The 27,589-nt window shown below is 36.7% G+C and overlaps 1 protein-coding gene across 13 annotated transcripts in view; it reads right to left on the bottom strand.

Moving 5' to 3' along the window:
* Nucleotides 1-27,589, bottom strand: part of HERC1 (HECT and RLD domain containing E3 ubiquitin protein ligase family member 1) — a 107,557-nt gene that overhangs the window by 22,834 nt on the left and 57,134 nt on the right. For 4 of the 13 annotated variants that reach the window (XM_075505764.1, XM_075505763.1, XM_075505766.1 and 1 more), the window contains exons 27-52: nucleotides 27,096-27,311; nucleotides 26,890-27,010; nucleotides 25,679-25,916; nucleotides 24,462-24,655; nucleotides 21,978-22,133; nucleotides 21,638-21,744; nucleotides 21,287-21,397; nucleotides 21,029-21,205; nucleotides 19,797-20,036; nucleotides 19,535-19,618; nucleotides 17,928-18,448; nucleotides 15,013-15,788; nucleotides 13,654-13,852; nucleotides 12,543-12,703; nucleotides 10,827-10,943; nucleotides 10,428-10,659; nucleotides 9,131-9,255; nucleotides 8,645-8,865; nucleotides 7,150-7,418; nucleotides 6,568-6,620; nucleotides 5,070-5,270; nucleotides 4,270-4,444; nucleotides 3,264-3,534; nucleotides 2,209-2,422; nucleotides 1,194-1,453; nucleotides 493-620 (exon numbers count right to left, since the gene is read on the bottom strand). In XM_075505764.1, coding sequence (XP_075361879.1) covers nucleotides 493-620; nucleotides 1,194-1,453; nucleotides 2,209-2,422; nucleotides 3,264-3,534; nucleotides 4,270-4,444; nucleotides 5,070-5,270; nucleotides 6,568-6,620; nucleotides 7,150-7,418; nucleotides 8,645-8,865; nucleotides 9,131-9,255; nucleotides 10,428-10,659; nucleotides 10,827-10,943; nucleotides 12,543-12,703; nucleotides 13,654-13,852; nucleotides 15,013-15,788; nucleotides 17,928-18,448; nucleotides 19,535-19,618; nucleotides 19,797-20,036; nucleotides 21,029-21,205; nucleotides 21,287-21,397; nucleotides 21,638-21,744; nucleotides 21,978-22,133; nucleotides 24,462-24,655; nucleotides 25,679-25,916; nucleotides 26,890-27,010; nucleotides 27,096-27,311 — 5,567 coding nt within the window. The remainder of the gene's footprint in view (nucleotides 1-492; nucleotides 621-1,193; nucleotides 1,454-2,208; nucleotides 2,423-3,263; nucleotides 3,535-4,269; nucleotides 4,445-5,069; nucleotides 5,271-6,567; nucleotides 6,621-7,149; nucleotides 7,419-8,644; nucleotides 8,866-9,130; nucleotides 9,256-10,427; nucleotides 10,660-10,826; nucleotides 10,944-12,542; nucleotides 12,704-13,653; nucleotides 13,853-15,012; nucleotides 15,789-17,927; nucleotides 18,449-19,534; nucleotides 19,619-19,796; nucleotides 20,037-21,028; nucleotides 21,206-21,286; nucleotides 21,398-21,637; nucleotides 21,745-21,977; nucleotides 22,134-24,461; nucleotides 24,656-25,678; nucleotides 25,917-26,889; nucleotides 27,011-27,095; nucleotides 27,312-27,589) is intronic. The other 9 variants (XM_075505772.1, XM_075505774.1, XM_075505765.1 and 6 more) reach the window with 8 other exon arrangements.

Genomic DNA, 27,589 nt, shown 5'->3' with positions numbered 1-27,589 from the left:
TCTTTTTTGGACACATCCAAATGATACAAAAGTACTTCCCAGACACTCTCATGAAGAAGAATTACGCTCAGTTCCTGAATCGCAGAAGTCACAAATTCTTTTTTCACACTTGACTCAAACCACCACACTCATAATTACTGTTACACATTTGAACTGTCCACTGGAACCCACTGAGGGATATTCACATTTTTTTCATATGGCAGTCCCTTACAGTTTTTATTTTACACATTTCTCATTGTATGAATTAATTAAGAATATCTTTAAACAGCTTTAACATGATCTCTTTATACCAACGCTTATCAGCTTGATACTGAAGTTGTTTTCAGTTTTAAGCTCTTTAATTTACTTTGCATGCCATAAACACAGCAACAGTCCCACAGAAAAAAATGAGAGAATGTCTGTGCAGGAGATATTGCAGGGTTGGCTCTTTTCATTATCTTGCACAATTACAGCTTAAATTAAATATCTGACTATTCTAAAGAATCAACTTACAGCTTGTTGAGCACACACGTTTGTTGCAATGAATACTGCTTCTTTGTAACATTCCACACTCTTATGGTGCCATCATTTCCACTAGTCGCCAAAAGTCCCTTTTTATTGCACCAAACACATGTCATGACCTACAAATACCAAAGTAATCATGGCAAAACTGGAATTTAAATCTAAAGCTTAGCTATGTTTGTTCACTAATATTAAGCAAACCTTAACCAATGGGACAGAGCATTAGCTGCATTATTGAAATACATTGTAACAATCAAACAAGATACATTTTTCTACTCTTACAGTATTGTGTACTGTAATTAAGCATGCTTTATAAGGATGCTACACTTTGTTCAGACCCATGCTCCACAGGCCACTATTGCACAGAATACTGGCCAAAGACCTTACCTACTATGACAGAAAAATTAATGCAAATTAAGATCTAGTCTAAGGAAGGATTTAGGGTGATTCTGCTGACTTCATGCACTGTGAGAACACTTTCACGTCCCCTTTAATTGGAGCTTCAAAGAAGCTAAGCATTTTTCTGCATCAGAGGTACCCTCAAGCGATAACTTACTTTATCACAAAAAAATTACTTCTTGTGGGAAATAATTTCAGTCAGTATATTTGTAAAATAATAGTATTTTACTTTTTCTGTATTCTACAAAAGAGAGTATTAAAATTCATGCAATTTTGGGAGAAATCATGCTTACCCTGTTCTGATGAGCCTCTAATTTTATAAAGGAACATTTTCGTAAGTCTCCCCCCATATCAGCAAGGGTCTGAGGAATAGTTTGATTATCTCGATCATGTGCTGCAAGAGTTCGCACCAGCTGCTGAGCAGCCCACTGCCTATGTTGTGAAGATAATCTTGAAGAGAGGCAGCAAGCTGCTAGTGCATTAGCCAGCTCCAGAGGGCCTACAGCAGAAGGATCATAGGAAGGATGGGCATACAAATGGGCAATTAAACCTGCTTAAACAAAACAATGAGATGATGCCTAGATGAGTACCAAACAGAATTACACAAATGAACACACATTAGCCATAATTTCCAGAAAAAAAGAAAGAGGTTAGCAAACACCTTATAAAAATGTTGCAATCATGTTAACTATTACAGAAAACATTATTCTGATACTAAGAAAACCCCCCCTTTAAAATTTCACAAAACCCTCTTAAGAATAGAATTACAAATAGTCTTATTCCCACTGTATGGAAAATGGTTGTTCAAAGAGCAAGTGCTTTCTGAGCAGCTAAATGCCTCCCTTGACAGAGATAAGCTGCTATCGCTGCTATGTCCTTCCCTCCCTTTAACACTGCAACAGCCTGGTGTTGAGGCACAGCAGTTACTTTTTGGCTCCCTGACCTCTCACAGAAGAGGCAGCACAACTTTCTGTGTCAGAGAGAGAACAGTACTTTGGTGGCAGTAGTCAATTGTTATTCCACTTAATTTCATTAGGTGGCACAACCAAGGCTGAATGTCTTAGCTATATGGCTTTGAATACACACACATTCAGATTTTTTTTCCAAGTGGCAAAACATGCAACTATGTAATAAGATCATATATCTAAGTAAAATTTGTGTACTAAACTATAAGATGACTTTAAGACAAGTTTTGTACATTTTTGAGAGTATATTTATTTATACATTATTCTAGGAAGTTTCTCCTTAAATATAAACAAGGAATTGAAGATTTAATATTTAACATTTAAAAACAAAGCTATATCATACCTTTCTTTTCAATTTCTGCTTTATCATAATTAGGCCTCAGTTTGGCCCCTTTATCTGCCAACAATGCCACAAGTGCTTGAGTAACCACAAAATTCGGAGATGTGACAAGTTTGTTTTCTTCTGCAATTCCTCTTAAAAAACTTGGCAAAAATTTTCGTTGAATTGGATCATCAACTGTTGTCAAGTTTACACCAGTTGCTGCAGAAATCAAATTCTAAAAATAAATAAAGACAATAAACCACCAGAACAAACAGAAAAATCAATTTTTGAAAACATTTTTAGTTGAACAAATCATGCAGAGTTTTAAAGATTTTCAATTTTTCTTTTCAGAAATTCTCAGCTCCCAACCACTTTTATTTTAACAGGCAAAGATCATGTACAATAGAGAATTTAAGTCTTCTGCCCTGGGGAATACCTGGTCTTAATGGAACCAACTATCCAGATCCAGGGATTTAAAAAAAAAAAATAAAAAAAAAAAATCAAGTAACCAAGAAAACCAGCAAGCACTAAGGAACTTATAGAAGAACTTTTTATAAAGTTATGCACCTGGTGGTAGGATAAAAAGCAATCAAATCCATTATCCCATTCAAGACTCATATTTCTCCATAATCATATTTCAAACTCAGAAGAACAAAACAATTACTCTGATTGCTTGGAAGTTTCCTGATACTTATGAAATCCTGCTGCATATCCACAGCTGTAGATCACCTCTTTCTAAATACAAACAATCTGTGCTCTACACAGAGTTGACTCAATCAAAAACCTCAAAACTTCAACAGAAAAACCCTATCAACACAAAAAGCACATTCATTTTTCTCTGCTTAAAAAGAGTACTCAGCAAAAAAATGTAAAGTTACTTGATTTTTAATCAACAATAAAACATACCCTTGTGCAAAGCCATAAACAAGAACTCTAAGGAGATCCTCAAGTTGAGGGCAGTCTCATCACAGTTCAGAAGATAAAAGCACAAATTATCAATATGTACCAAACCGGGTTGCTTCATCTCATGTATAAGTAGTTTAATATAAATATTTATGTTGAAATAACAGTCCTACCTGTGTACATAACTGTACCAGCAGTTTTGCAGCACTAGGAGTGTTTGATGCCAAACAGCCTACTGCTGTACTCAGATAGGCAAGACAAGATATAGGCTTGCTTGTTTTGCTGTGTATTCCTCTAGATCGCTCTGTTGAACTTGACACAGTAGATGGACTTGTGGACAGGCCTGCTCTCCCTGCTGCAGCGAGGCACATTAAACGAACCAAAGTTCTGATATCTGTTAATCCCAAGGATTCAAGACCAGCTGCTAGGCTACAACTGGAACCACTGTCAAAAATGAATATAAATGCTCTTGGTTTCGTTAGTACATTTTAAAAGAAAGTTATGTTTGGATAAAACTATTCCCAAACCATTAGTGAACACTGCCTGTTTGATTAACTGGACATTGTTACCATGCAGGGGGAAGGGGAAGAAAGAGAAATGAAGCTGCAGCCCCTCCAACTCCTTTTCTTTTAAGCTGAAGACAAAAAAAACATTATAGACTTGCCCTAGCAAAAATCCATTAGTTTACCTGGAATCACTCATAAACAAAGTTATAGGGATAATTCATGTTTAGAGTTATGCCATGACAATATGCACATGTACATGTCAGATCTCTGCAATGTCTTCATAGTTGCACAGGTATCTTGTAGAAAACGAGTTTTTAAATCCCTATATCCCATCAACTCCTTTACTTCATCTTCTTTCCTCTAATGTTTACCTCTAAGTTCTAATACTTGCCTTGAACAAAAACTCACTGACAAACACAGCATCTTTATGTTCTGCATGGCTGATACTACTGGAGTCCACTTTCCACATAAGATGTAGAAGTTTCTTTCATAAAGTTTGAAGATAGGGTTCAAAATAACAAAATCAACAGAATTTTTTCTCTTAGTAGTATGATATAAGTACATAAAATGAGAATCACTTTCCCAAATAGCTTAAAACTGCATCCCTATCAAGCATAACTTGATCGCCCGTTCCAAATGGAAACGTGGAAATGTTGCCAAGGATGCTACAAACCTGACAGACAAAAGTGAGAGCGCTCTCATAACCATAGTTCTTGCAAGGAGGACTTGGGCAGCAGCTGTCACTCTTCTTAGAGCCATAACACGGTCATGTGGATTTACCAGGGCAGCTGCTTGTTCTCCTAAGGTTATCCTGCCAGAAGAACTTTTTTCTATAGAGCCATGACAGCCTTAGAGATAACAATGATTTGCATTAGTGTTTAAAGAAAAACAAAATCTTATCACATAGTAATAACCACAGAAGCAAATTTGGCCTAAGTTTGCAAATTACTCATTAATTTTGCAACATTTCATGCATACAGAACTATAGTGATAATGACTGAGAGGAAAATACACTCCTGAAATACACTTCATAATTTAATTGTTCCTTATTTTCAAAGATAGATGAGCACAACCTGACAATACTCAAGTTAATGTTAATTCCTCTGTTTTCCTTTTCCATTAGAGGGGCCTACAAACTTACATATTGATCCTGCATTTCAATAGGCTGGTCAGTAAGTCCCAACTTAAACCCATGAATCCATCTCTGAGTTCTATAAAACATGCTGCAGGCATCCACTGTAGGACTATGGCCACAGTTTTATTAGTAAACCAAAGCTTTGAGCCTTCTGTCAATATAAATGCCTCACACTCCTCTCTCTAACTACCCTATAATAAAAGGGCAATTCAGAACCCTGTCTTCACTTCCTCATAGTGGGAGGCAGGAAAGACTGTCAAAATATTTCTGCATTGCCCCTATAAAATCACATCAAAGGGGAGGTATTTGTTCTTGAATGCAACTAATTTCAAATTTACCTATTTGCATCAATGTTTCTTCCATACTGTTGGTGGCTGTCACCATTGCAACTGAAGCACCCAGAGGGTCACTGTCAGGGAACTGTACAGGTTCAGGTACAATACGTCGATCATTTAACCCAAGAGGTCCAGCTAGTAATTCAAACTCCTCTTCTCCTGTCAACTTTTCATCTTCATCTACATCTAACATATCCCAGTCTTCTAGAATTGGAGAAATATAATTAGACTTGGTTACAAAAGCTAAAATATTAAATAATTTCAATTAATTAAAAAAACAATACAGGGTATAAAATGTGGATTGTAATCTGCAACATCGTAGTCTTACACTCATCTTTTGATGTTGACATAGACACAACATAGTGAATCAGAAAAACAAAATCCTGTTCTTGCCCCTCTCCATGAAATTTGATCTTTATTTCTACTGCAGAGAAATTTCATGCAAGATTTTCTAAAGCAACAAACTAGTTGTTTTTTTAAAACACAGAAATGAGAGGTCATCACATCTAGCACAAGACAACTCCAAAACTTGGAATATAGTGAAAAGCATAGACATACAGTTGTGCTTTAAATCATGATAACAGGTGCATATTCCAAAGGACTCAATAATAAAGACAGATACGAGAAATTTCTGGTCTTTATATTTATCAAAAAAGTATGCACGAATTCTTAGGTCATAATTTTACACCCAGGCTTTTGCTTTTCTGTCCTGGGGTAAAAAAAAAAAAAAAAAAAAAAAAGGCAAAAAAAAAAGAAGGCAAAAAAAAGCACTATAATTGCAATTCAGTTATGCATTGCATTCACTTCCCAACCATTTACACAGAAGTCAACTTACATTTACTGATCCCTCCCACGCTATCTCACTCCCCATACAGTAGAATCTGAACACCTTCTATCTATTGGAAGACGGACTTGCCATTAAGTTCTGGAGCATTCATTTAGTCTTAAATAGACAACTGTGGTAAATCATACAATTGCAATCATACAAGCTACAGAAAGGCCCAGAATCAAAGAACCATCTGGGAAAGGTTTTCTACAATGACTAGAAATAATCTGTTTAAAGTGAAAGCCATCGTCAGGACACTCTCAGCTAATCCAAAGGTAAAAAAGCTAAGAATAAGCCTAATGGCAGATTTTTGAGACTCTAACTTATGCCAATTAACTTCTCCTACAAAGGCTGCTGAAGAAATGTATTTGAACATAAGGCTCTATATGTGCGGTTCTGGATATAACATCTACCCACAATACCTTACTACCCAAAGTTCAGTATTTGCCATTTCAGCTACTTAGATGAGAGACACAGGAAAAAATGTCACTGATTTTTTTCCCATTTGAACTAAAAAAAAAATTAAAATACTACATCTAGTCTGAAGAAGATTTGAAAGTATACCTTCACGTACAGTTTCATGACAGGTTTATTTGCATGGAAGTACCTTTATGTAAAAACAAAACACTGTGCAAGTGCAAAGTACTTAATATCTTCAGCAACATAAAAACATACCTTCATAGACACTGTCTTGTTTACCTATTAAATCAGGAGCCTGGCCTTTGTACCTGTATGAAAAAATAACAAAGAAAATAACTGAATGGATCTAATAATTTATATACATGCATAATAATTTTAAACTTGGTTTACTATTAAGTTACTTTATTGTTAGGTTAATGTATATATGATTTCTGGAAAAGGCTAGTAACAGAGATAAATAAAAAGGCTTCTAAAAGCGCCTGTGAAGGGAGGAAGCATTTTGCAGTACTAATGTGAGAAAGGCCCATAAAAAAATACTGGAATTGTCAGACAAAATTGGAAAAGGAGGTTTTCAAAAGTCAACAAGAGCAGGCAACATCCCAAGAAATAATTATTTTTCATTTAAAAAATAGAAATATCAAGACAACCTGTTTTCTCAATATGCATTTGTTGAATAGAAACAGAAAAAGATTTTAAGCCTCAGTTAAAATAAATAGACAAATTCTGCTAGGAATTTTAATTTCTTCAATCAAATTCTTAAAATGCTGATGCTAGTAAACATTTTTAAGTTGTTTCCCTTCTTTACACAGAGTACTCCACCATCTCGTAATTCTGTACCTTTCGGAGGTTGACGTTTTAGATTTACTCTTCAGGGCTAAGTACTTCTCTCTGCAGATGCCGCACAGTAAATAGTAAGGATTTCCACTTCCACATTCACCACCAAACCATCCATCTACATAAGAACCATTGCTACGATAGCCCTGGCGATTTGCACTACGACCACAGCCTGGGTGGTTTCTTTTCATGTGTTGATTGAAGCTGACAACACTGGATTCACACAGTTCACAAACCACTACTTCCTCTCTGTCTTCAGATTCACAGACATGCTGCATAGTAAAATTTTCACATGTTATTTGTACAGAATAAATATTTTCATATTAGATATAAAATAGGCCAATATTCTTAGGTGGATGTTCCTGCCCATTTCTGTTACACACACAGAGTGATATTTATACGGTTACTTGCACAAAAGCAAAGCAGATATAGACAATTTATGACATAATGAAGAGCAGACCATCTCAGAACAGGAAAAACTTTCAGAAGTAAAGTTTCAGAGGATGAGATTTTCCCATTCCATTTCAGATCTGACTCAACATTCTTGACAGTATAACTTTTCACATATAACTCTGCTAGTTCACATTCAATGCTGTCTTTAAGTTACCTGGTTCTCCTCAGAACTTGACTAGACTAGATCCAACAAAGAAGAATGAATCTTTTTTTTTTTTTTTAGATGATTGGACTTTACATTTACTGAGCAACAATAATTATCATTTGTGTCAATAAATTCCGAGGTTTTGTCTGAATATAAAGTTCATTTTTCTACCATTACATTTCTGTCCTAAGTCAGTAATTTCATTGCGATGTTCCAATGAAAAAAGCTCTCTGAAAAATTCAATATGCACACTGAAACTTGCTTCCATATCAGAGTCAGGTAACATCGTAATTAAGACATGAAAGCTTAAGTCTTGTGGGTTGCTTGTCTAATTTGACATGGATAATCCAAAGATTAACAAGCTCCTGTTACTATATTCCTTTTCCACCTCAAACACATTTTTAGTGGGCTATACAATAACTGAGTGAGGACTGTCACCATATCCTTCCCAGAGAATGAAATACATGACATGACCAAATTAAGAAAAACTGATTATCTTGCTACAGATCAGATGATATTATTATTATTGTTGTTGTTGTTTTAAATAGAACAAACATTTACAACTGTGTTTGTTATCCCACATGGCTAAGCAATCTGGAACACCTACTGGATTTCTAAGTGATATCGTCAAAACAACAACTATACTAGTTCTGTTATCATCTTTCAGGGGAAAGGGAAGAAAAACTATGTACATGTAGAAGTGCAGAGCAAGAAACACAAGAAAGCACTATTCTTAATCTAAAAGTGAAGCTATAGAATACAAGAATATTTTAAGCATTGCTGGCATTTAGTAAGATATTTTCAAACAGGCTATAAGCATATGCATGTTACTTTAAATTTAAAAATACGAACATGCAAAAAGCAGTAAGTTAAAGCAGCCCCCGCTGCAGTCACACACACCCAGGTAGGCCAATCCAATACCTCTGGGATCCACATTCCCAGAATATCATTATCACTGGCCAGGTCTTGCCCAAACATGGCTTCCATTGCTTCATCATCAAGGTCAATTTCCAACTCCTCATCCAAGTTGAAGTCATAAAGTGCCCCTGGATCTTGCTGCAAAGATATCCCTTCTCTTCGACTCTGATTCCTGTGGGCCTGTACAGAGCGGTATAATCCCGCTCAAATAAAAAAAAAGGGGGGGGGGGGAAGTAGTACTTTTATTTTGCATGTAATAAAGATGACTTACTTTCAACTTCGTTTTGCTTTGTTTTTAACTCTTCTGCTAAACATAATCTACTCATTACCACATAAAGCACTTAAGTTAAATATACACTGACACACGTATGTGAAGGAGAGTTTTGTAACTTTCATGACAAGTACCAATCCCCCTCCTCTTCATTTACTGGATAAGCAAAGACCTTGGAAGTCTTTCAGTATACTTACCAGCACGTGCTAGCAACGTTCGGGCAGCTAAATCAAATTTGTGTCTCCTCGTTACAGCTGACCGACTCCTAGGAGGAGGTCCACTTGCAGAAGCTGCATTATCCACATGATCCATATTATCAGGGCTACAAGAATTTGTAATTTACAGGTAAATCAAATCAAGTTTTAAACAGCCACATACAGTAAGTAAGGAAAAATACTAAGATCATATTTATTGGCATTTTTTTTTCTTTCTTTTCACAGAAGGAAAACCAGGGAATTTGGAATTCAAGAATTTTCAGTTCCACTGCAGCACATATTTACTGTCTTTTTGACTGTGAGATTTACCTCAAACAAATTAGATGCAGCAATGTCAACACCTGTTTGATGCTTCCATAGTTGCAGCCTAAGCATTGCAGAAATTTTGGGAGAGCACTCATTTTGTGCTGTCAATGTTAACTACAGCTCAAACTAGGTTCCTTCTCCTTTTAAAAAGAAATAAAATCAACATTTCTGTTGTTGCTGCCTCAGTCATTCCCTCTTTTGCCCAAAATCTTTTGCAAAACATGAATTTAAGTTACTTAGTAACACTTGTTGCTTAGTTTATTTCTCCCAACTGAAATCTGTGAGTTCTCCATGAAATGACAGTTTACCTAGGACAAAGTAACCGGGGAAACTTAAAAATTAGTATCTCGGTAGGATCAAGGAATCTGAACAAAAGTGTTCTCAAAATACATCTTGTAATTGTCATCCTCCCTATTAACAAAAAAGCTGGAATGATTCCTAATAGGTGTCACTTAAAATATAACCACTACTTTTAGGATTAAAAAAAAAAACAAAAGAAAAACAACCACCTTTCCTCCTTGTTTAGGTCTAAGGTTGTGAAGGTAACTGAGAATGTAAACTTCAATTCAGTTTCATTCTCTCTTGACAAACCAAGAATTCATTTTAAAATGTAGAAAAATACCTGTTCATGAGTCCACTGAAGAAAAAAACCAACCTCCAATAAAATTTTGCTTTATTATTAGGTCTTTTAGGTAAAACGTAAGCTATGTGCCCTCATTTTTTTCATTCCTCCTTCCTCTCTTTTTTTGAAGAAAGCATGCTCAGTTACATTCTTCCCCAGTTCTGTGCACAAACAGTACTGGAAAATAAGTGCACCGTGTACACCTAATTTAATTACGTGTTTGCTTTTACTCATGTTGTAACAAAATTCAAAAGGGCATTACAAAGTAATGTTCTGTCAGCAACAATGAACTTGTGAGATTTTCAGTTTCTTCAACAGATTACAAGCAATTAGAAGAAAACTACATTTTACCTTTCACCAAAGCCTTCCTCCATTTCAGTGGCATCAGCAGAAGGGATATCACCTGGTGACTGCAAATAACAATGATCACCAGATTTTCCACCACTTCCAGAGACTATTGTCCCATGTCGTGAATCTGCAGTCCCTTCTGACTGGGGCTCTTCATCATCTTCATTTCCAGGGTGCTCTATCATCCACATGGCCAGCACTGTGATATTCTGTGCATCTGCTTCTCCTCTGGCACCTGAAAGCAGGAAAATCACACTTCAGAATTGTATCATATCATTGATGGTGAAAAAAATCAATTTTTTTCCCATAAATGGTTATAGAACTTTAAGTATTCCATTGGAAAAAAGTATTTCATATTTATCTAATTTTTCAGATTAAACTCATGTTATAGTTATAGATTACCTGTAGCTTCCATAGCTTTTGCAATTTGCCTGAGGGAGAACCCCATTTCTAATAATGGAACAGCAATGGCAGGAGGAGGAGGGGATGTTGAAAGTCGGCTGCTTGGATCAGACAAAGCTTAAAAGACAGAAAACGTTAAATGTAAAGTGCATAAACCTTTCTTTAGTGTTACTTTACTAGACCTTACTTTGCTATATTAGCTTCAAATAAGGGAATAATTGCCCTTAACAACTTTCTTCTCTACTACTTTCCACAAAGTAAGATACTTTCTGTAATGAAACCAGATGGTGTTCATTCTTATTGGTAACATATATATTATGTAAGCTTCTGTTTCATCAAGTAGGATACTGATAATATTCAAAGAACTATTTCTTTTTAGATATTTCCAAGAAGTTTATTTCCATTTAAAACTTAATCAAATTATCTATTTGATTTATATTTAGGTAGATCAGATAAAGTTACCCTTGTTCAAATTATCAAGATTCCCAAATGTTACAAGATTGCACCAATACACATTCCTCTTAAGGTACAGAAAGAGACCTCAACTAAGCTGGTGACATATCTGAAAAACCTCTTTGTAAATGGTGGCTATATTTCTGTGCAAAGAGTCTTTCAAAGAACTCTAAAAAGGTCAGTTACTGCCCAAAAAACACAGTTTCCTTATTTGCCATAAAAGTGAGGTCTGATCAACGAAGGCATCAACAACATACCAACAAACACTTGTAAAGACAGTATCATGAGGAGAAGCAAGTCATCTCATGAAGTAAAAAAAAAAAAAAAAAACCAACCCGAAACAAAAAAAACACCAATGAGAGAGATGTGAAACTGAGCAGACAAGTTGCTGTGCAACAAATAAAATAGCTAAAACACCCACCTAATAGCATGGATATAAGAGCAAGAATAAAAAGTTGTATCAGTCAGGAATTTTAAAGCATGGACTTTGTTTCTCAGCACTGAGAAAATCAGTCTCTTCTATTCATTGAATACAAAACACATATATATGGACTTTTAATATACCTTTTAGTATTATCTCCTTTGCATCACAATACTCATTTGTGCTCTTTAGAAGCTCAAGATTCTCATGCAACAATTTGCTCAGCCTCTACCTATTCCATTCTGCATGTATGCTGGAATAGAGCAAGTTTCTGTTTTGAGTAGTACAGTGCAGGCAGTAATAAAACTTCTATGAACAGAAGCCTCCCATTACCTTCACATGATTCCAGAGAGCAGCATGAGGAGCCCATGAAGGTTGGACAGCCCTTTCTATCTCATGAAACAAGATTAATTGGAAGGAGCTACATTGGTGTATGTACCATAAAATACACCAATTCTTGTTTTGTGTGTGGTATATGACCTAACAAAAGCTAGAAAATTAGTGCACTAAACAGTGGCACACAACCGAGGAAACAAGCCCAAATCAGATTAACATTTTGAAGTAATTACCAGTTACACTGCATTCTCGTTTTATACATGTAGTTTATAATCCATTCCACAGCTTTTAAAAACTAATTTCATTTGCTTGATAAAGTCTACAGCTAGACAATCTACAGCTTTTTATCCTAAGATAGTAATTAAAAGGTTTTCAACTATGCTTTGCATATTAGGTTGCATTAAAAAGAAACCCTGTTGGTTTTCAGTGTCTTAAAAAAACTACACCAAACTTCTGTGAATTTACTAACTCATCCACATTTCTATCTATATTGACTACAAGTTTACCTGTACGATTGGCAGGCCTTGCAGACTGGGAATCGGGAGAAGTCAAACTTTGTCTTCTTCCAACTTCATCTGAAGGAGATGTTGGTAAAGAAGATATTGGAGGAGTCTGAGCACGTCGTGCTGGAAGTACAGTTGTAGTAGGATAACTGGAGAACATTTGCCTTTAAAAAAGAACAATATACATTTATATTAAAAAGACCTATGCTGAAAAAGGTCTGACATAAGAAAAACATCAAATTAGAGTGCACTTAGCAAGTCATACTTTACAGCAATTGAGTTTTGTAAGGATAAGGCACAATACATACATTGGGGTGGGCAGAAAAACCCTGTCAGAACAGCTCATTCCTACCACCTTTGCCTGGAAAATTAAATTCTAAGTATGCACCTAAAAAAACCCCACATAGGAGATAAAAGAGAAGTAAACATTCTTCCCATTTCCCCACTTCGTTCACAACTCAGCCTGACTAATAAATCAGGTGAGTATTTTACTTTCACTGTCCTGGTAATAGGACATTGTTCTGGCTTTTGTCAAATCATATCTGCAAAACCTGTAAGAAGACAGTTAATAAACTTAACAGAATTAATAAACTTAGAATAGGACTCTATTCAATGTAAAGCAGATTTCCTTCTACATCACAGATTAACTAGTTTTATCTTACTTCCATTTCAGTATGTGAGGGTAGGATGAAACGAGGTCTTAACTTGCAGAATGCTACCTACAAACTAAGATCTACTCTAATATGAGAATCAACAACTATTCGTTAAAAATACAGAATTTCAGAGATTTGTAATGTAAACTATACCAAATAAACATGAGAACTGAAGGACAACATAAGGAAGGTATTTTCTCCTGTCTTGAAGAATTCAGATGTTACATATATATACAGTGTATTTTAAAAGCTTAAGAGCTTTTTATTTCTAGTAACACGTGTCCTGCAAGGCAAAGTAACGAATTAAACTCTGTCCTCTGCAGAGGCAGTTCTTAACAGTAAATACAAACATTAACATTTTCAAAGGCTTAGAAAGCTAAAGACATATATTGCATATGAACCACACAACTGGCTCCCTGCACCCACAAAATCATATAATGCTGAAAATAAAGATATTTTACCTAAGAAGGCTGAGAGGCATAACACCAGGTGATTCTGAAGCTGGAACTGTTTCAGTATCAGTTACTGGAGTAGTAGCAGTGGTAGTATCCTCCAGAGAGCTGCTCATGAAAGATGTCGTGCTAGAAGCAGAAGGGCTGGTTGTAACTGGTGTTTGGGCTTGCTGAGACTGATCACCTTCTTCTACTTGTTGATCTACTTCTACAACAGAAAAAAGGATGTTACAGGAACATTAATATAATTATGTAGAATAGTAGCCGTGGCTAAACTTTCAAAAATAACTATCATCATTTAAAATTTCCCCCAAAGAAAGGGGTGTGCAGAAATGCACATCATACAAATACTTCTGCCAATAACTCATGGACTTATGTAAAGAAATCAGTCTACTGGCTCTTGCTGTTGTCATACCAATAGCAGGTAAATAGTATACAAGTCTTTCCAGATGATAACAGAAGCCATTTACTTGGTTAGATCTTATGATATTTAGATTTAGAGATTTAGATTTATGACTGTAACAGGATTACTCTAACAGCTAGGATTATTCTCTTAGGCAAAAGGGAAAGAATTCTCAGATATGGAAATAGAGCTGATTAACTATAAAGCTATTTTTAACTCAGCTGTGTAAGTAACAGATTTTTGAAGAGTTTTTTTGGTTGGTTTAGAAGAAGTCCTTAAGACAGTAAAGAACCAGATGGCACAGTAATTAGCTTTAATATTTTAGATTTTTTTTTTCTTTGTTTAAACTGATTTAAATGGTTTCCCTGAAGATGCAGACTGTAATACACGTATTTTTAAGAAGAAAAGGAAGTATACACATTTTATCTTCCGCTTCTGTTAGTGCAGTGCCAAGTATCTCAGAAAAAAATCTCAGAAAACACCACCCCAAAACCAAAACCCCACAACTGATCTAGAGATTTTTCACAGACAGAAACACAGGTTACTTTCACCCTGAACATACACATGCCTAACATCATCTATTAACATGACTGCATACACATTTAACAACAGTGAACTTTATGATATTTACATCACATACAAATCCTTCTGACAAGTATATACAGAACTGCTCATTTTTAAAAAGTATTAAAGACATTAGAAACTCTTATATTTCTGATTGACTGATATGCATTCACTTTTTATTAAAATAAGGAATTGGGGAAAAGGCAAAAAAGTCAGTATTATATCTACAAAACAGTAAAACATCTTTGTAAAATTCCTCTGTCCAATTAAGATTCCTCTGAAGTATAACCACTACAAAATCACAAGACTGTTATTTGTATTATCATTATTATAATTGTTACTATTAATTTTAATAGGAAAAAAAAATTTAACACTGTACTTCCATAATTTTGAAAATGTACCTTGTTTAAGTCTGCCACCAAACTGATCCTCCAGCAGCCCATGAACCACTAATTTGTAGATCATGGCTTGTGCTCGTTCCAGATCTGCCAGTCCTAGAGCTCTTTTAATTGGTGAACGCATGACTGCCCGTTTCACCATGTGTCGCATCAGGAACTGCAAGGCAGCACGCATTTCAACATCTTCGTGAACAACTGGAGAACTAGCACAATCAGAGTTGTGACCATTTTCTGCCAGGACTTTTGGTATTAACAGTAGTTCAGCATATTTACTACAACTAAGAAGAACACTAAGTGACTTCATAGCACCAAGATAAAGATAAGATAGCTGTACTGCTCTGATTTCTGACTGCACTATATCATGATTTCTTGGAGTATGCTCATGATTCTTTTTTCTTCCTTCAGCAGGTTGGTGTTGGGATTCCATACCTACTGTTGATGGTTCTAAAGAAAAGGAAGCAACTTCATTTTCCGACTTAGAGCTTGTAGTGCTATGTCCTTTGTTATCATCAGCACTTTGTGCTAATCGTATATCTGATCCAACATCACCCTCCATTTTCTGGTCCATTTCCCCTTTATCTTCAGATTCATGTCTGTGTTTTTTCTCATGTCTCTTGGTGCTTTGCTTTCCTGTATCTTCATGAATACCAGTCAGATAGGTAAGGTCCAGCAACACAGTAGCTGTCAGCCCACGAAATCTTGCAACATCAAAAGGCAGTGGTTCGCAGGGCTCCAGATTATACAGTGGAGTATCACTAGGCGACCAAAAAGTTGGGAAGCTTTAATAAAGATCAGAATGACACAGGAAAAAGCAAGTGAGGGAGAGACAGGAGGAAAGTACAGGAAATAATGTAGGCAAAGTAAAATATATTTAATAAAATAAAAAAACCAATTCTAAAAATTAAATGTAAACAGGGGCAAATGAGGTTATGATCAGAAAACAGGGAGATATGGTATCAGAGCAAAGGCAACAAAGCATGCATAGGTTTTCAACAACAAGCATTAAAACCCAGAAGCATCATAGAAGCTATCAATTCTGTGCTGACAGAGGTTTCTGCTATATTATTTAGAAATATGTAACAGACTTGTACTAAGAAAAACTACCTTAAGCCAAATTTTATCATCATACCTAAGCTGAATTTGTGAATAGGTGTAAGAGCTTAGAAAGAAAACACTCCTAAACCTTTTTCACGTTAAGGAAAAGCTTTGATTGACCTCACATTCCTGTTCAACTATTCACCACAAGGAGCATGCTATGAATAGCTTATGATAATCCTGTCTCTGCTTATGTCAGGACAGATTACCTAGAGAGGACAGTGGCTTTTTAAAAACACAGGTCAGAAAACCCAACAGATACATATAATATATGTCTGTCTATCTGTCCATCTATAGTCAGTGATAATTTTGTGTAATACTTAGGACTGTTACACTTGATTAATTTTCACTCTAAGCAGGACAAAAATTCACCAGCCTGTATTTCCATACATCTTGTATTTTCCATACATCCAGCAGATAAAGGACTTTTAAATCTTCCTTTTATTATGCCAAAATGTTTTCCCATCTTACAAGGTAAACTTCTACTTAAAAATGAAAGCAAGCTTTAGCCTGGTTTTAATTGAGAAGGTACATTCTGAACTTAATTCAATGCATTACCAAGAGCTTGCCTGTGTTCAAGCGCTGTACCACTTCACTCAAATAATATTGCCAATTATTTTAAGGGCACACTTACTTTAAGGCTATACTGTCGCATGGGCATACTTGAAAGGATTTATATCTGGAACTAAATTTGAGAATCAATTGTACTTCAGTATATTTAGTTAAAGTGACAACAGCCTTTGCATAAAGACAAAATAGGCATAATGTTGCAACAGTTCTAAGAGGTGAACTGACCTCAGTTTTTTGAGAATGTAATTGTAACTGGTGGCAAAAAAAATAATTACTGCTCAACTTCTCCAGAAGATTATGGTTCAACTATAGCCAGGAGGAGTTTAAGAAATACAGTGAATCAAATCTTTTCCACACAAAAACACAGGCAATTCCTGCGAGACCACCAGAGAGCCCAGAGAAGCCACTAGCTTCATTTCAGAGTTTCCTTCCAAGTGCCCTCCCTTTGAAGGCATGTCTGCAAGAGAGGTGGAAAAAGGAGTATCTCCTTCCAGCCTCCTCCCCAATTCTCACCATCATCTGTAGAACAACAACTCCAGAGTGTTAACATCTAATACAGGGGCATTCCTTTAGCTCTCTAAGGCAGGTCAGAGAATGAACGAACACTACTTCAAGGCAGCATTAATTTGAATACCATCATCCAACCCACCATTAAGAAGAGAGAATCCTCCCATCTGCTGACCTTAACCACTCCTCAAGCCCCACAGAGCAATTTCCAGTCCCCTAAGAAGGGAACGACAATGCAGCAAAGACACCTGTTCTCAACTCTGACAAACCATATCAGGTCTCTCTTCAGAACCAGGTTCACCATTTACAACAAAAGTGTGCGCTAACCCCCGGTAAACATCTGTGTTCTTCACAGACATAACCAAGAAGCTGTAGTAAACTAAGACAGCAATAATGTTTTAGTTAGCCAAAACATACCAATTCTAAAACAAGCAATGTTCATTTCAAATCTAGGAAAACTGGCAAGCTGGTCACATCCCAACTCTGAAGCCTAAAGGCCAAATCTAAGAAGTCTAATGATGCTCATCAATTCAAAACTATCAAATTTATTTTTGATATACAAGGCATTTTATTACTAGATAGCATAAAAATTTAACTCATAAGTCTTTTGTTTTAAAAAGCCAAATTTTGAAATCTAAGCTTAAAATAATTGATCAGCATGACTCTAATATAAAATGTACATTACTTCTGAAGATTTCCAAGCACAAAACACCACTAGATTGTGAAAAGTGTAGGAATGAGCATACCTGATAGTAATCTCTGCTTCATCCCACTGGACCTTGGCGGATGTACTGCCTTCCTTCACTACTCCAAGCAAGGTGGCATGACGTCCAGTTTGCTTGTGTACACATCGACCTCCAACTCTAAGACCAGCATCAACTCCACCAATTACTGCTAGAACAGGCCACACTTCCACACAGAGCATCTTCAACTGCAGTTCTGAAAGGTCAGCCAGACCGTGCCTACTATGCTTGCTTTTCTCCTCCTCTTTATTTTCTTTCTCCTCTCTCACCTCATTCTCTTCTCGACTTTGAATTGAGCGACTTTTCTTAAGCTTTTGGCCTGCTTCTTTAAGACATGTTTTGATTTTATTCAGTCTTTCCATCATTTTTTTATTGATGCAGTGTGTCCAACGGTCTGTGCGATGAAGGATACGAATGAGTTGGATAGTGGCTTCTGCCAGCACTGCAGCAACAGGACTACAGATGGGGTCACCAGGTAGTAAATCTCTTGGTGTACCACGCATCTGCATATCACAGATTTTCACCTAAGTGTTTAAAGAGAACAGTTTAAAAGTTATCTTCTCAACATACCTGAAGAAGCTCATTTTAAATACAGGAGTCTCCTGCAGAATAGAAAAAATTACTAGCACTGTCTTTTTTTGCGTGACAGTGCAAAATCCACCTTAACACTGGTCAAAACCTGCATCTCTTCAAACTCAAGGACGCTGAAATTACAACAGTTAATGGTTTCTCACATAAGACTATCTGGAATTCCTAATACTACATTCTCCCTGGTTTCTGAGGAATGCAATTTTGTGTGTAGAACATTAAGTCTGTAAATCAATTCTAAATAATAAAATACTTTTAAAATTTACAATTGATTACACAATATAGGAATTTATGAAAAGTCTAGCTAGTGTGCAAGTAATGTAGTGCTATGTATGTCGTAAACCAAAATGAATAATCAGTGACATTCTCAGCACTTGTTAGCTACCCCAAAAAAACCAACATCCATAACATTGACACAGAGAAGAACAGAAGGGAAAGGGTAAACTTATGACCTATTGTTGAGAGTTAACCCGGGTAAGGCAGCTAAGTCCCACACAGCCGCTCAATCACTCCCCCCAGCAGGATGGGGAAGAGAATCAGCAGCGCAAGAGTGAGAAAAGATAAACTAAGTTTCATAAATAAAAGAGAAAAAACTGCCAAAATAAAAAAAAACCCAAAGAAAAACAAGTGATCCAAAACGCAATTGCTCACCACCAGCTGACTGATGCCTAGACAGTTCCTGAGCAACAGAAACCCCTGGCAAACTTCCCTGCAGTTTTATTGCTGCGCATGATGTTATATCATATGGAATATCCCTCTGGTCACTTTAAGTGAGCTGGCCGGCTGCACTCCCTCCCAGCCTCCTGCCTACCCCCAACGTACTTGCTGGGAGGGACAGAGTGAGAAACCAAGAAAGCCTTGATGCTGTGTAAACACTGTTCAGCAATAGCTAAACCACTGTGCATTATCAACATTGTTTTGGTCATAAATCCAAAACATAGCACCATACAGGCTGTTATAAAGAATATTGATTTTATCCCAGCCAAAACCAGTACACCTATGCAGATGAACATTTAAGATACCTTTTCTCCTGGATTACTGCTATAGAACATAACGCAAGGGTATAACTCTGCTGCATCCACATCTTCAAAAGCTAGTTTTGGCTCCTAGTTAAAAAACAAAACAAGCAAAAATATGAAACGTGACAAACTTATACCTGTATTATAATCCTTGCAACTGGAATTGTCACGCTGTGTCTTAACTGTCATGCTTAGCTTTATATAAAATATCCATGCCAAATTACTGTTGCAAAAAACACCAAAAAAACCAATTAATGTTAAATACCTCTCCATTTTTACCAAAGGAAATGGTTCTTGCTTCCATATCTAATACGCATGTGATGAAATCTCCTTGGGTAAAGCTGGACAGAGTCAAAGTTTGTTCTCCATTATGATAAAGGTTACCACTATAGGCTCTATATAGCCACATATCTGAGGTAGTGCGATGGTTAAAATCATGTACTGGCCAGCGAGAAACTCCTACACACGTGCCTTCATTGCCTCGATTCTCCTTCACAATGTAGAACTGGCAGGCAAAACAAAAAAAAACAGGGAAAAAAGTCAAGAATATACATTTTAACACAATAAAGCAATGAAAATTTATCTTACACATATTTATGCATACTTCTAACTGTTTTGCTCAGAAGTTTTTAATAAATAAAAAATAATAAGCTAATAAGCTAAAGTCAAGCTCTACCTCTAAAATGACATCTTGGTGTATAAGGTCAGTCATTAACAAGTCATTTAAACTTAACCTACTAGTAATTAGGAAAACTGTATGTAAATACACAAAGAAGTTCAGGTTTTTTCCAGACTCAAAAATATATACACCCAGAAGCTGGGTTACAAGTGCTAAAAATAGTATTACAGAAATAAGTAAGCTTTACTCCTCATGTTTGCAGTAAGTGATTTACACAGAATTAAGTAAAAAAAAAAAAAAAAAAAAAAAAAAAAAGAAAGAAGTAAAAGTGTTATGCTCAAAGATGGTACTAACAAGGACTACAACTGTGTATGTATCTATATTCCTAAAAATATCACTTCAGATGATGTATTAAAAGCTGGTCTTGTCAGTCAGACAGGCTGATATTTCTTTTTGCAAGAAAACAAAATGTTTTGTGAAGTGTTTTTCTTAAGGAAAAATTCAAAATCTACATAGTTCAGTAGGTAACTTTTGCAAGACAATGCCCATTTGTGCTGACTAATCTTAGGGACAAGTACCATCACCTCTACAAATATGCGACACATATTCACACTCTCCAATCTGTGTACCGAAATATCCAAATGGCAGTGCTCAAAAGCAGCCACAAACTCTTCACTTTGGATTGAATCATAGAATTGTTTAGGTTGGAAAAGACCCTTAAGATCGAGTCCAACCGTAAACCTAACATTGCCAAAATGTCATTTACCCAAGAATGTTGTCATAAGGGAAAAAAATATAGGTAGCTGTTGTTTATAAATCATAGCATATTTCCAAAATGAAGTAAGAGAAGTTAAGAAATACACTTTTATGCAACCTACCTTCCACTGGTAACACCCAGAAGTAACTCCAGTGGATGCTAAACCATATCCTTTACCTCCACTTCCATGAGTTAGAATCTGCCCATTCTCCACTATGCAGCATTGAGCTTTCTCAGGGTCAAAGGACACTTCCTGTATGGGAAGATTCTCATCTTCATCTTCAGACTCCCCTTGCTTCTGTCAGAAACAGGATAAAATATTTGTGGTAAATGTAACTCAGTTGCATTCAGTCAAAAGAGAAAGTAAAAGGATTATTACCTGTAGCTTCATTTCTTGTTCTTTCTCCTTTATTTGAATTGCATGTTTAGCCTGAGCTATTGGAGTCTCCCACATGCAGTCAGACAGAAGTGAGAATAAACGTTCAACAACCTGGTGTATTAGAATATAATTCAGATCATTTTAAATTCAAGATGAGGCCAAAAATAATATTATATTGTTATATTTTGCATTGTAGGTATAAATGCCAAAATATTCAGTGCTCTCAGATAAGCAAATATCTACACTGAGCCTCACCTGATTTGGATTCTGAACAAACCTATGAAACATTTAAAAGTTTAATGAGGCCTTTTGAAGAAACAGGTGTAAAAGCTTACAACAAAATATAAAGACCTGAGCCATCTGATCATCTTCAACGCCAGATTCACAAGCAGGTAATACAGCTTCTAGTACATGAAGTGCAAGAAGTCTAGTCCTCAAATTGCCAACCAAGGGAACTCCTAAAGATGGAGCAATACGTTAATAATCTGAAAGTGACTTCTGCATCAGGCACGCACTTATGATGCCAGCTGCATGCCACCAGCACACAATTTTCCAAAGTGTAACTTGTGTACATCTACTGAAGTTAGTTTTAGTTGTTCACTATGTAACACATGTTCTAACAGGCCCTATTTTTAGGAACTGCACTACAGAAATACAAGTAACCATTGAGTACATTTTGAAAAGATCATACCTGAGCAACACTTCTGAGAAGCAATGTTAAGAAGTACTTCTGTCCACTTCGGAGATGCCATTTTTGACTGAATTGCTTTTGAAGACACAACTCTACGTAGGAAAACAAGAAAGTCTCCCAAGTGCAATTCTGCTGCATGTTGCTTTCGGAGGGCAGCTAGGAAGTTAAATTAAAAAGTTTTCATTTACGACCTTACTTCTACAGTATCTGCAAATAACAATTTTTAAAGTCAAGGTCAAAGTAGAAGGAAAAAAAAAAATTAAGGCAGCCATTCACAGCTGCGGTTTAGATGTTTCAGTTTTTGAGTGTGGTGAGTTCAGAACAGGATACAGCCAGTTGATACTGCTAGGCTACGCTATGCGGACTAGCATGCATTTGGAAAAACAGCTACTCAAATAACACACAGTGCATTATGGACCACAAGTACTTTGATATGCTAAGATTTATAAACAACTCTACAGGAAATTACTGTATATATCTAATCAAAAGTGTGGCTGTAGAACCACACTTCAGTATTTGCAAGCTCTATATAGTTAATATAAAATCTAGCCAAGCAACTCAGAGACAGAAGTAACCATTTGCAGTCTTGTCATAGAGAATGGAAAATGACAGAAAATATTAGCAGTCCTTGTTACTGGCAACAAACTGTGTTGTAAGTAAAAATACAATGGTCAGTTATTACATGATGGCTGGCTGTTAACCTTGGCTGGCTGGCAAGTGCCCACCAAGCTGCTCTCTCACTTCTGCTCCTCAACAAGACAGGGAGAAAATACGAAAAGCCCGTGGGTCAAGATAAGGGCAGTGAGATCGCTCACCAATTACCATTCACGGGCAAAAGAGACTCAGCTTGGGGAAGATTAATTTAATTTATTGTCAATGAAAAATAGAGTAGGATAGTGAAAAACAAAGACAAAATTAAAACACCTTCCCCCCACCCACCCCTTCTTCCCAGGCTCGACTCTACTCCTAACTCTTCTACCTCCCCCCCCCGAGCAGAGCAGGGGGATCGGGAATGTGAGGGGGTTGTGGTTACTTCATATCCTGCTCCATAATGGGTCCTTCCCATGGGCTGCAGTCCTTCAAGAACTGCTCCACTCTGGACCCTTTTCCACAGGACAGTCCTTCAGGAACAGACTGCTCCAGTGTGGGTCCCCCACAAGCCAGTTTCTGCCAGAATCGTGCTCCTGCGTGGGCTCTCCACGGGCTGCAGCTTCCTTCAAGGCACATCCACCTGCTCTGGCAGGGGCCCTCCATGGGCTGCAGATGGACAGCCTGCTTCACCATGGTCTTCTCCACTGGCTGCAGGGGAATCCCTGCTCTATCACCTGAAGCACCTCCTCCTCGTCCCCCTCCTTCTTCACTGACCTTGGTGTCTACAAAGTTGTTTCTCTCATATTTTTCCCACTTTTCTCTCACACATCTGCTGTGCAGCGCTTTTTACCCTTTCTTAAATATGTTATCACAGAGGCACCACCAGCATTGCTGACTGGCTCAGCTTTGGGCAGCGGCGGGTCTGTTTTGGAGCTGCCTGAAACTGGTTCTGACATTGGGGCAAGCTCCTGATTTCTCACAGAAGCCACCCCTGCAGCCCTCTCCCCCTACCAAAACCTTGCCACATAAATCTGATACACATGATTATTTATAAATGTCCCCGTAATATAAAATGTAACTATTAGTTTCAAGTATGTTTTTGTTTTACGGGGATTTTTGATGCAAAACTCTGTATTTCCTCACACCCCTGATTCGTATTCCAAGGCAGTTTTAACAAGAAAATGTTTGTGGAAAGATAAGAGCTTATATCCTAATGTGTAATTAAATTAATTATCTTATGAATTCATCAGCCTTTGCATTATTTATAAGCAAAGACAGTTATAAGCACAACCAAAAACATACGTACACCTAAAACCAAGCTACAATGAAAAATTTCTGCAAACACACAATTTCCACAGAAATTCAAAATGCTCACTAAGGGACTGCAAATTATGTGAAGATATTAGTATTTCAGGGAACTTTTTGTTGCAGATTTTTTAATATGACAGGGTAGGATCAACCTCTTCCCACCCATTCAGACTGCAAAACTGCATAATACAAAGCAAATGCAACAATTTCCTGCATTAGGCTGTATTTATTTGCAGTTTGAAACTTAGATAATTAAATTCCTATGACCGCATTTATGAAAAACACTACCACCAATAACTCATTTTTTGAGGAAAAGAGCATTCTCCTCCTAATTCCAAACCAGATGGAGTAATTCTTATTCTTAACCTGCTCCTACCTTTACATTGATTTATGTATCAAGTCTATATAAATCTGAACTGAGCACAAAATTATTTGATGACTTTATTCAATCTAATTTACAGAGTTAAGAATGACCCAACAATAATCAATACAGTAGAGTGGGTGAGGGCCTCAGCATTCAGTGGTTTCTTTTATTATGTTTTCTGCTATTTCAAAATTGTAACAGAAATGATGCAAGATAATTACCTCTGAAGTCTCTCTTCTCATTATCCCCATTTGAATCTGCCTTTTTTGATTCTACGTCATCTTCCTCACCTTCCCCTTCTCCAAAGGAAGCCATAAGCATCACACCAGCTTGCGATAACAAGTTCTTCAGCTGACTACATAATAAATCCAGCAAAGACTGGACCACCTTTGGGCTCAGTTTGTCAGCATAGGTTCTATACATACACACAAAAAAGTAAATATAAGAGTATTTGAGAGCTGATCCAGGGAACAATAACATAAAGGCACAACTATAAACTCAGTGCAAGTGACAACTGGGTCTAACACAGCACTAACTCTAATTCATTCTATTGCAGCAGGTGACTTTTCCTCATCCTCCACCATATGCTTGGCAGATTATTCTTATTTGAACCCTATTTTTAAGACACTTTAAAACTGTCCAATCTTTGGAAATGAAGGATACGTTTCCAGCACTTCCTTGGGGAAAAAGAACAACTTAGTCAACTAAACATAATCCCACTGCAATTTCCAAAGATGGGGTGTTCTTTTTGTGGGTTGGTTTTTTGGGGGAGGGCGCAGGGGAGGACTGTTATTGGGTTTTTTTTACATAACGGATTTGGCAGGTAAATGCAATGTGTTGTATGAACACTGAAATGAAGATGCATGTACTGAATATTAAATAATACTCTTTCTCTAAATAGAAAATACTTTCTCCACTGCTTTTTCCTTTACTGAGTTTAAATATTTAAGTCTTGATAAGATTTTGGATGCTGTTCCCTGGTCTAGCAGAGGCCAGCATTCCTCAGAAAATTACTTTATATTCTGAATAAAAGCAAAATGTACTGCTCTGAAGAACTCCTAACCACATTATTGGTATTGCTTTTACACAAATGACTTTTACACAAGAACAGAAAGCCTCATCATATCAACTGAACAGATCTAGATGCAAAGCCAAGCTAGAAAAATGGGGAACACTAGAATGCAATGTTTACAGACCATAAAGTTCTTACTTTTCCGGTCCAAACTCCTCACTTACAACTTAAAAATATTCTTCAGTCTTATGTGCATCTTTCTTATGAATGTGACTACTCTTCCCCCCCCCCCCCCTTCACTTATATGCTTCTGAACAACATTTATTGTCCTAAAGAAAGCTCACACAAAAGAAAAGTTATTTTTAAAGGGTGCTGAAAAGCTTAACAATTAAGTTTTCTGAAAGCAAGGGAGCATTCCATACTTACCCTGTGGTGATAGCGAGGATCTGAAGTAGTCTTGTACTGGCTACTTTCAAAGCTGTGCTGAGCTGAGAAATACCAGTTTTGGGCAGCAACTGCAGTGGTTGTCCTAACATGGTGTCTGTGCCACACAACTGTGATAGCACATTTAGCAGACCAGTGGAAATGGCCAAGGAGACATCAACAGGCTGATAGTGTACACTTAGAGCAAAGACTGTTACCAACAGAAGACGCTGTTGTGCTTCTAAGATTAAAATAAAGTTGTTTTTAATTAATAAGCTGTTCAGAGTAAGAATACTAAGACAAAAGAACAGCAGATTATTTTTTATTTAAAAGTTAATGAATTAAATTATCAAATGAAGAGCCTTCTTTGTGAGACACTTTGAGGTGGTCTTTCTGATGTACCATCATAGCCCCCTTTAACTCAGTGCAACCTCTACGTCAAGGTTGTCCAAGGAAGAATATCATGTACATCTAGTTTGTGATGTAGATGTTCTGAGGCTAAATCTCAAACCAGAATATTCTCTCTAGGGTAAGGATACCTCGGTGAAATACTTAATTTTCTATTTGTACTTCAAGGTGATTCTCAAGAAACTTCTTCCAATTCCATTTTAATTGTAAGTGAAACAACAAAACAATTCAGGCAAGAGTGCCCATTAAGCTCTACCACCAAACTAAGTTATATAACTCTCTTCTGTACTGAAGCCCTCAGTCAGTACACGTACAAAGGCACAAAGAGGTGCAGAGTTCCAGCTATCCCTTAAGGATAGAAGCACACAGCAATATTTCGATATAGAAGGCCAGGAGAAAGGGCTTCCAAAACAGGCAAGATGCCCTGTTCTTTGGTTTTGGGTTTAAAGAAAGTTCACTTGAACGAAATAAAAAAGATTGGAGACTTTTCATCTCTTCAGAAAACTGATTATCCCTGCAAAACTTAAAAATCACTTTGAAGCGCCAAAGACATGGGTGACTGTGGAAGATTGTGGTATGTGGAATAGAAAGGCTGACAATACTTAAGAGTCTTAAAATAAAAAGGGTTAACACTTGAAGAAAATTAAGACAGAAAAAGGTTAAAAAGCTTCTCTCTCTTTGGAAAAGAAGTCAGACAGATACTTCAGTGAATTCTGGTCACTAATATCAAAGTCTGCTTTGTTAAAGATATAAGCTGTTGTACTGTATGTTAGAGGACATATTTTGCAAATCTGGTTTTCACTTACCTATGTGATGCTTATTAGCTTGCAGAGCTCTTTCTAACGTAGCAGATAATTGCTGGTAAATTTTGTGTACAGCCATTTGGATTTCAATTTGAATACTTCTCTTAGCTGCTCTGATACCATCCTGGGTCAAACAAATAACTATTATAAGGACTGATACATTTTTATCACCCAGTTATTGAAACAGCAGAAACTATTAAAGTACATACCTGGTAGTGATGCAATCTTACACTCTCTCCTTTGGTGACTGTATGTCCTACAGTGCCCAAACCAAAGCAGCCAGCAAGAAATTGTAGTCTAACAGAAGTAAGCAACGAAGAAGACTGAAATCCTGGTACTTGACGACTTCCCATTAAGGGCACACTACCTTTTTCCTCCATCCCTGACAGAAGCACTAAAATCTGATGAAGTGCTTCCAGACGAAGCTAAAAACAAAGGCAGGCAGAAGACAGTATTAAGTAAGTAGCAAGTATCCTTAGAAATCAGAATTAGATCATCTTCAAACATAAGCAAGAATGAATGAGGTAGCTGTTTTGTCATTGACACTTTTTTTTTTTTACAAAAAGGGAACTCTAAGTTTTGTTGTAGAGTTTATGTAAATAAAGTTCCCAGTTCCAGTTAAGATATTTTAACAGAAAAGAGAGATAAAATGTCCTTAATAGACAGAATTTGGACAATGTTTAAAAAAAAAAAAAACCAAACA

Source organism: Mycteria americana, chromosome 6 (genome assembly GCF_035582795.1).
Source record: "Mycteria americana isolate JAX WOST 10 ecotype Jacksonville Zoo and Gardens chromosome 6, USCA_MyAme_1.0, whole genome shotgun sequence".
Lineage (NCBI taxonomy): Eukaryota > Metazoa > Chordata > Aves > Ciconiiformes > Ciconiidae > Mycteria > Mycteria americana.
The sequence above is the reverse complement of the archived record's forward strand: the minus strand, read 5'-3'. Positions and strand labels throughout refer to the sequence as shown.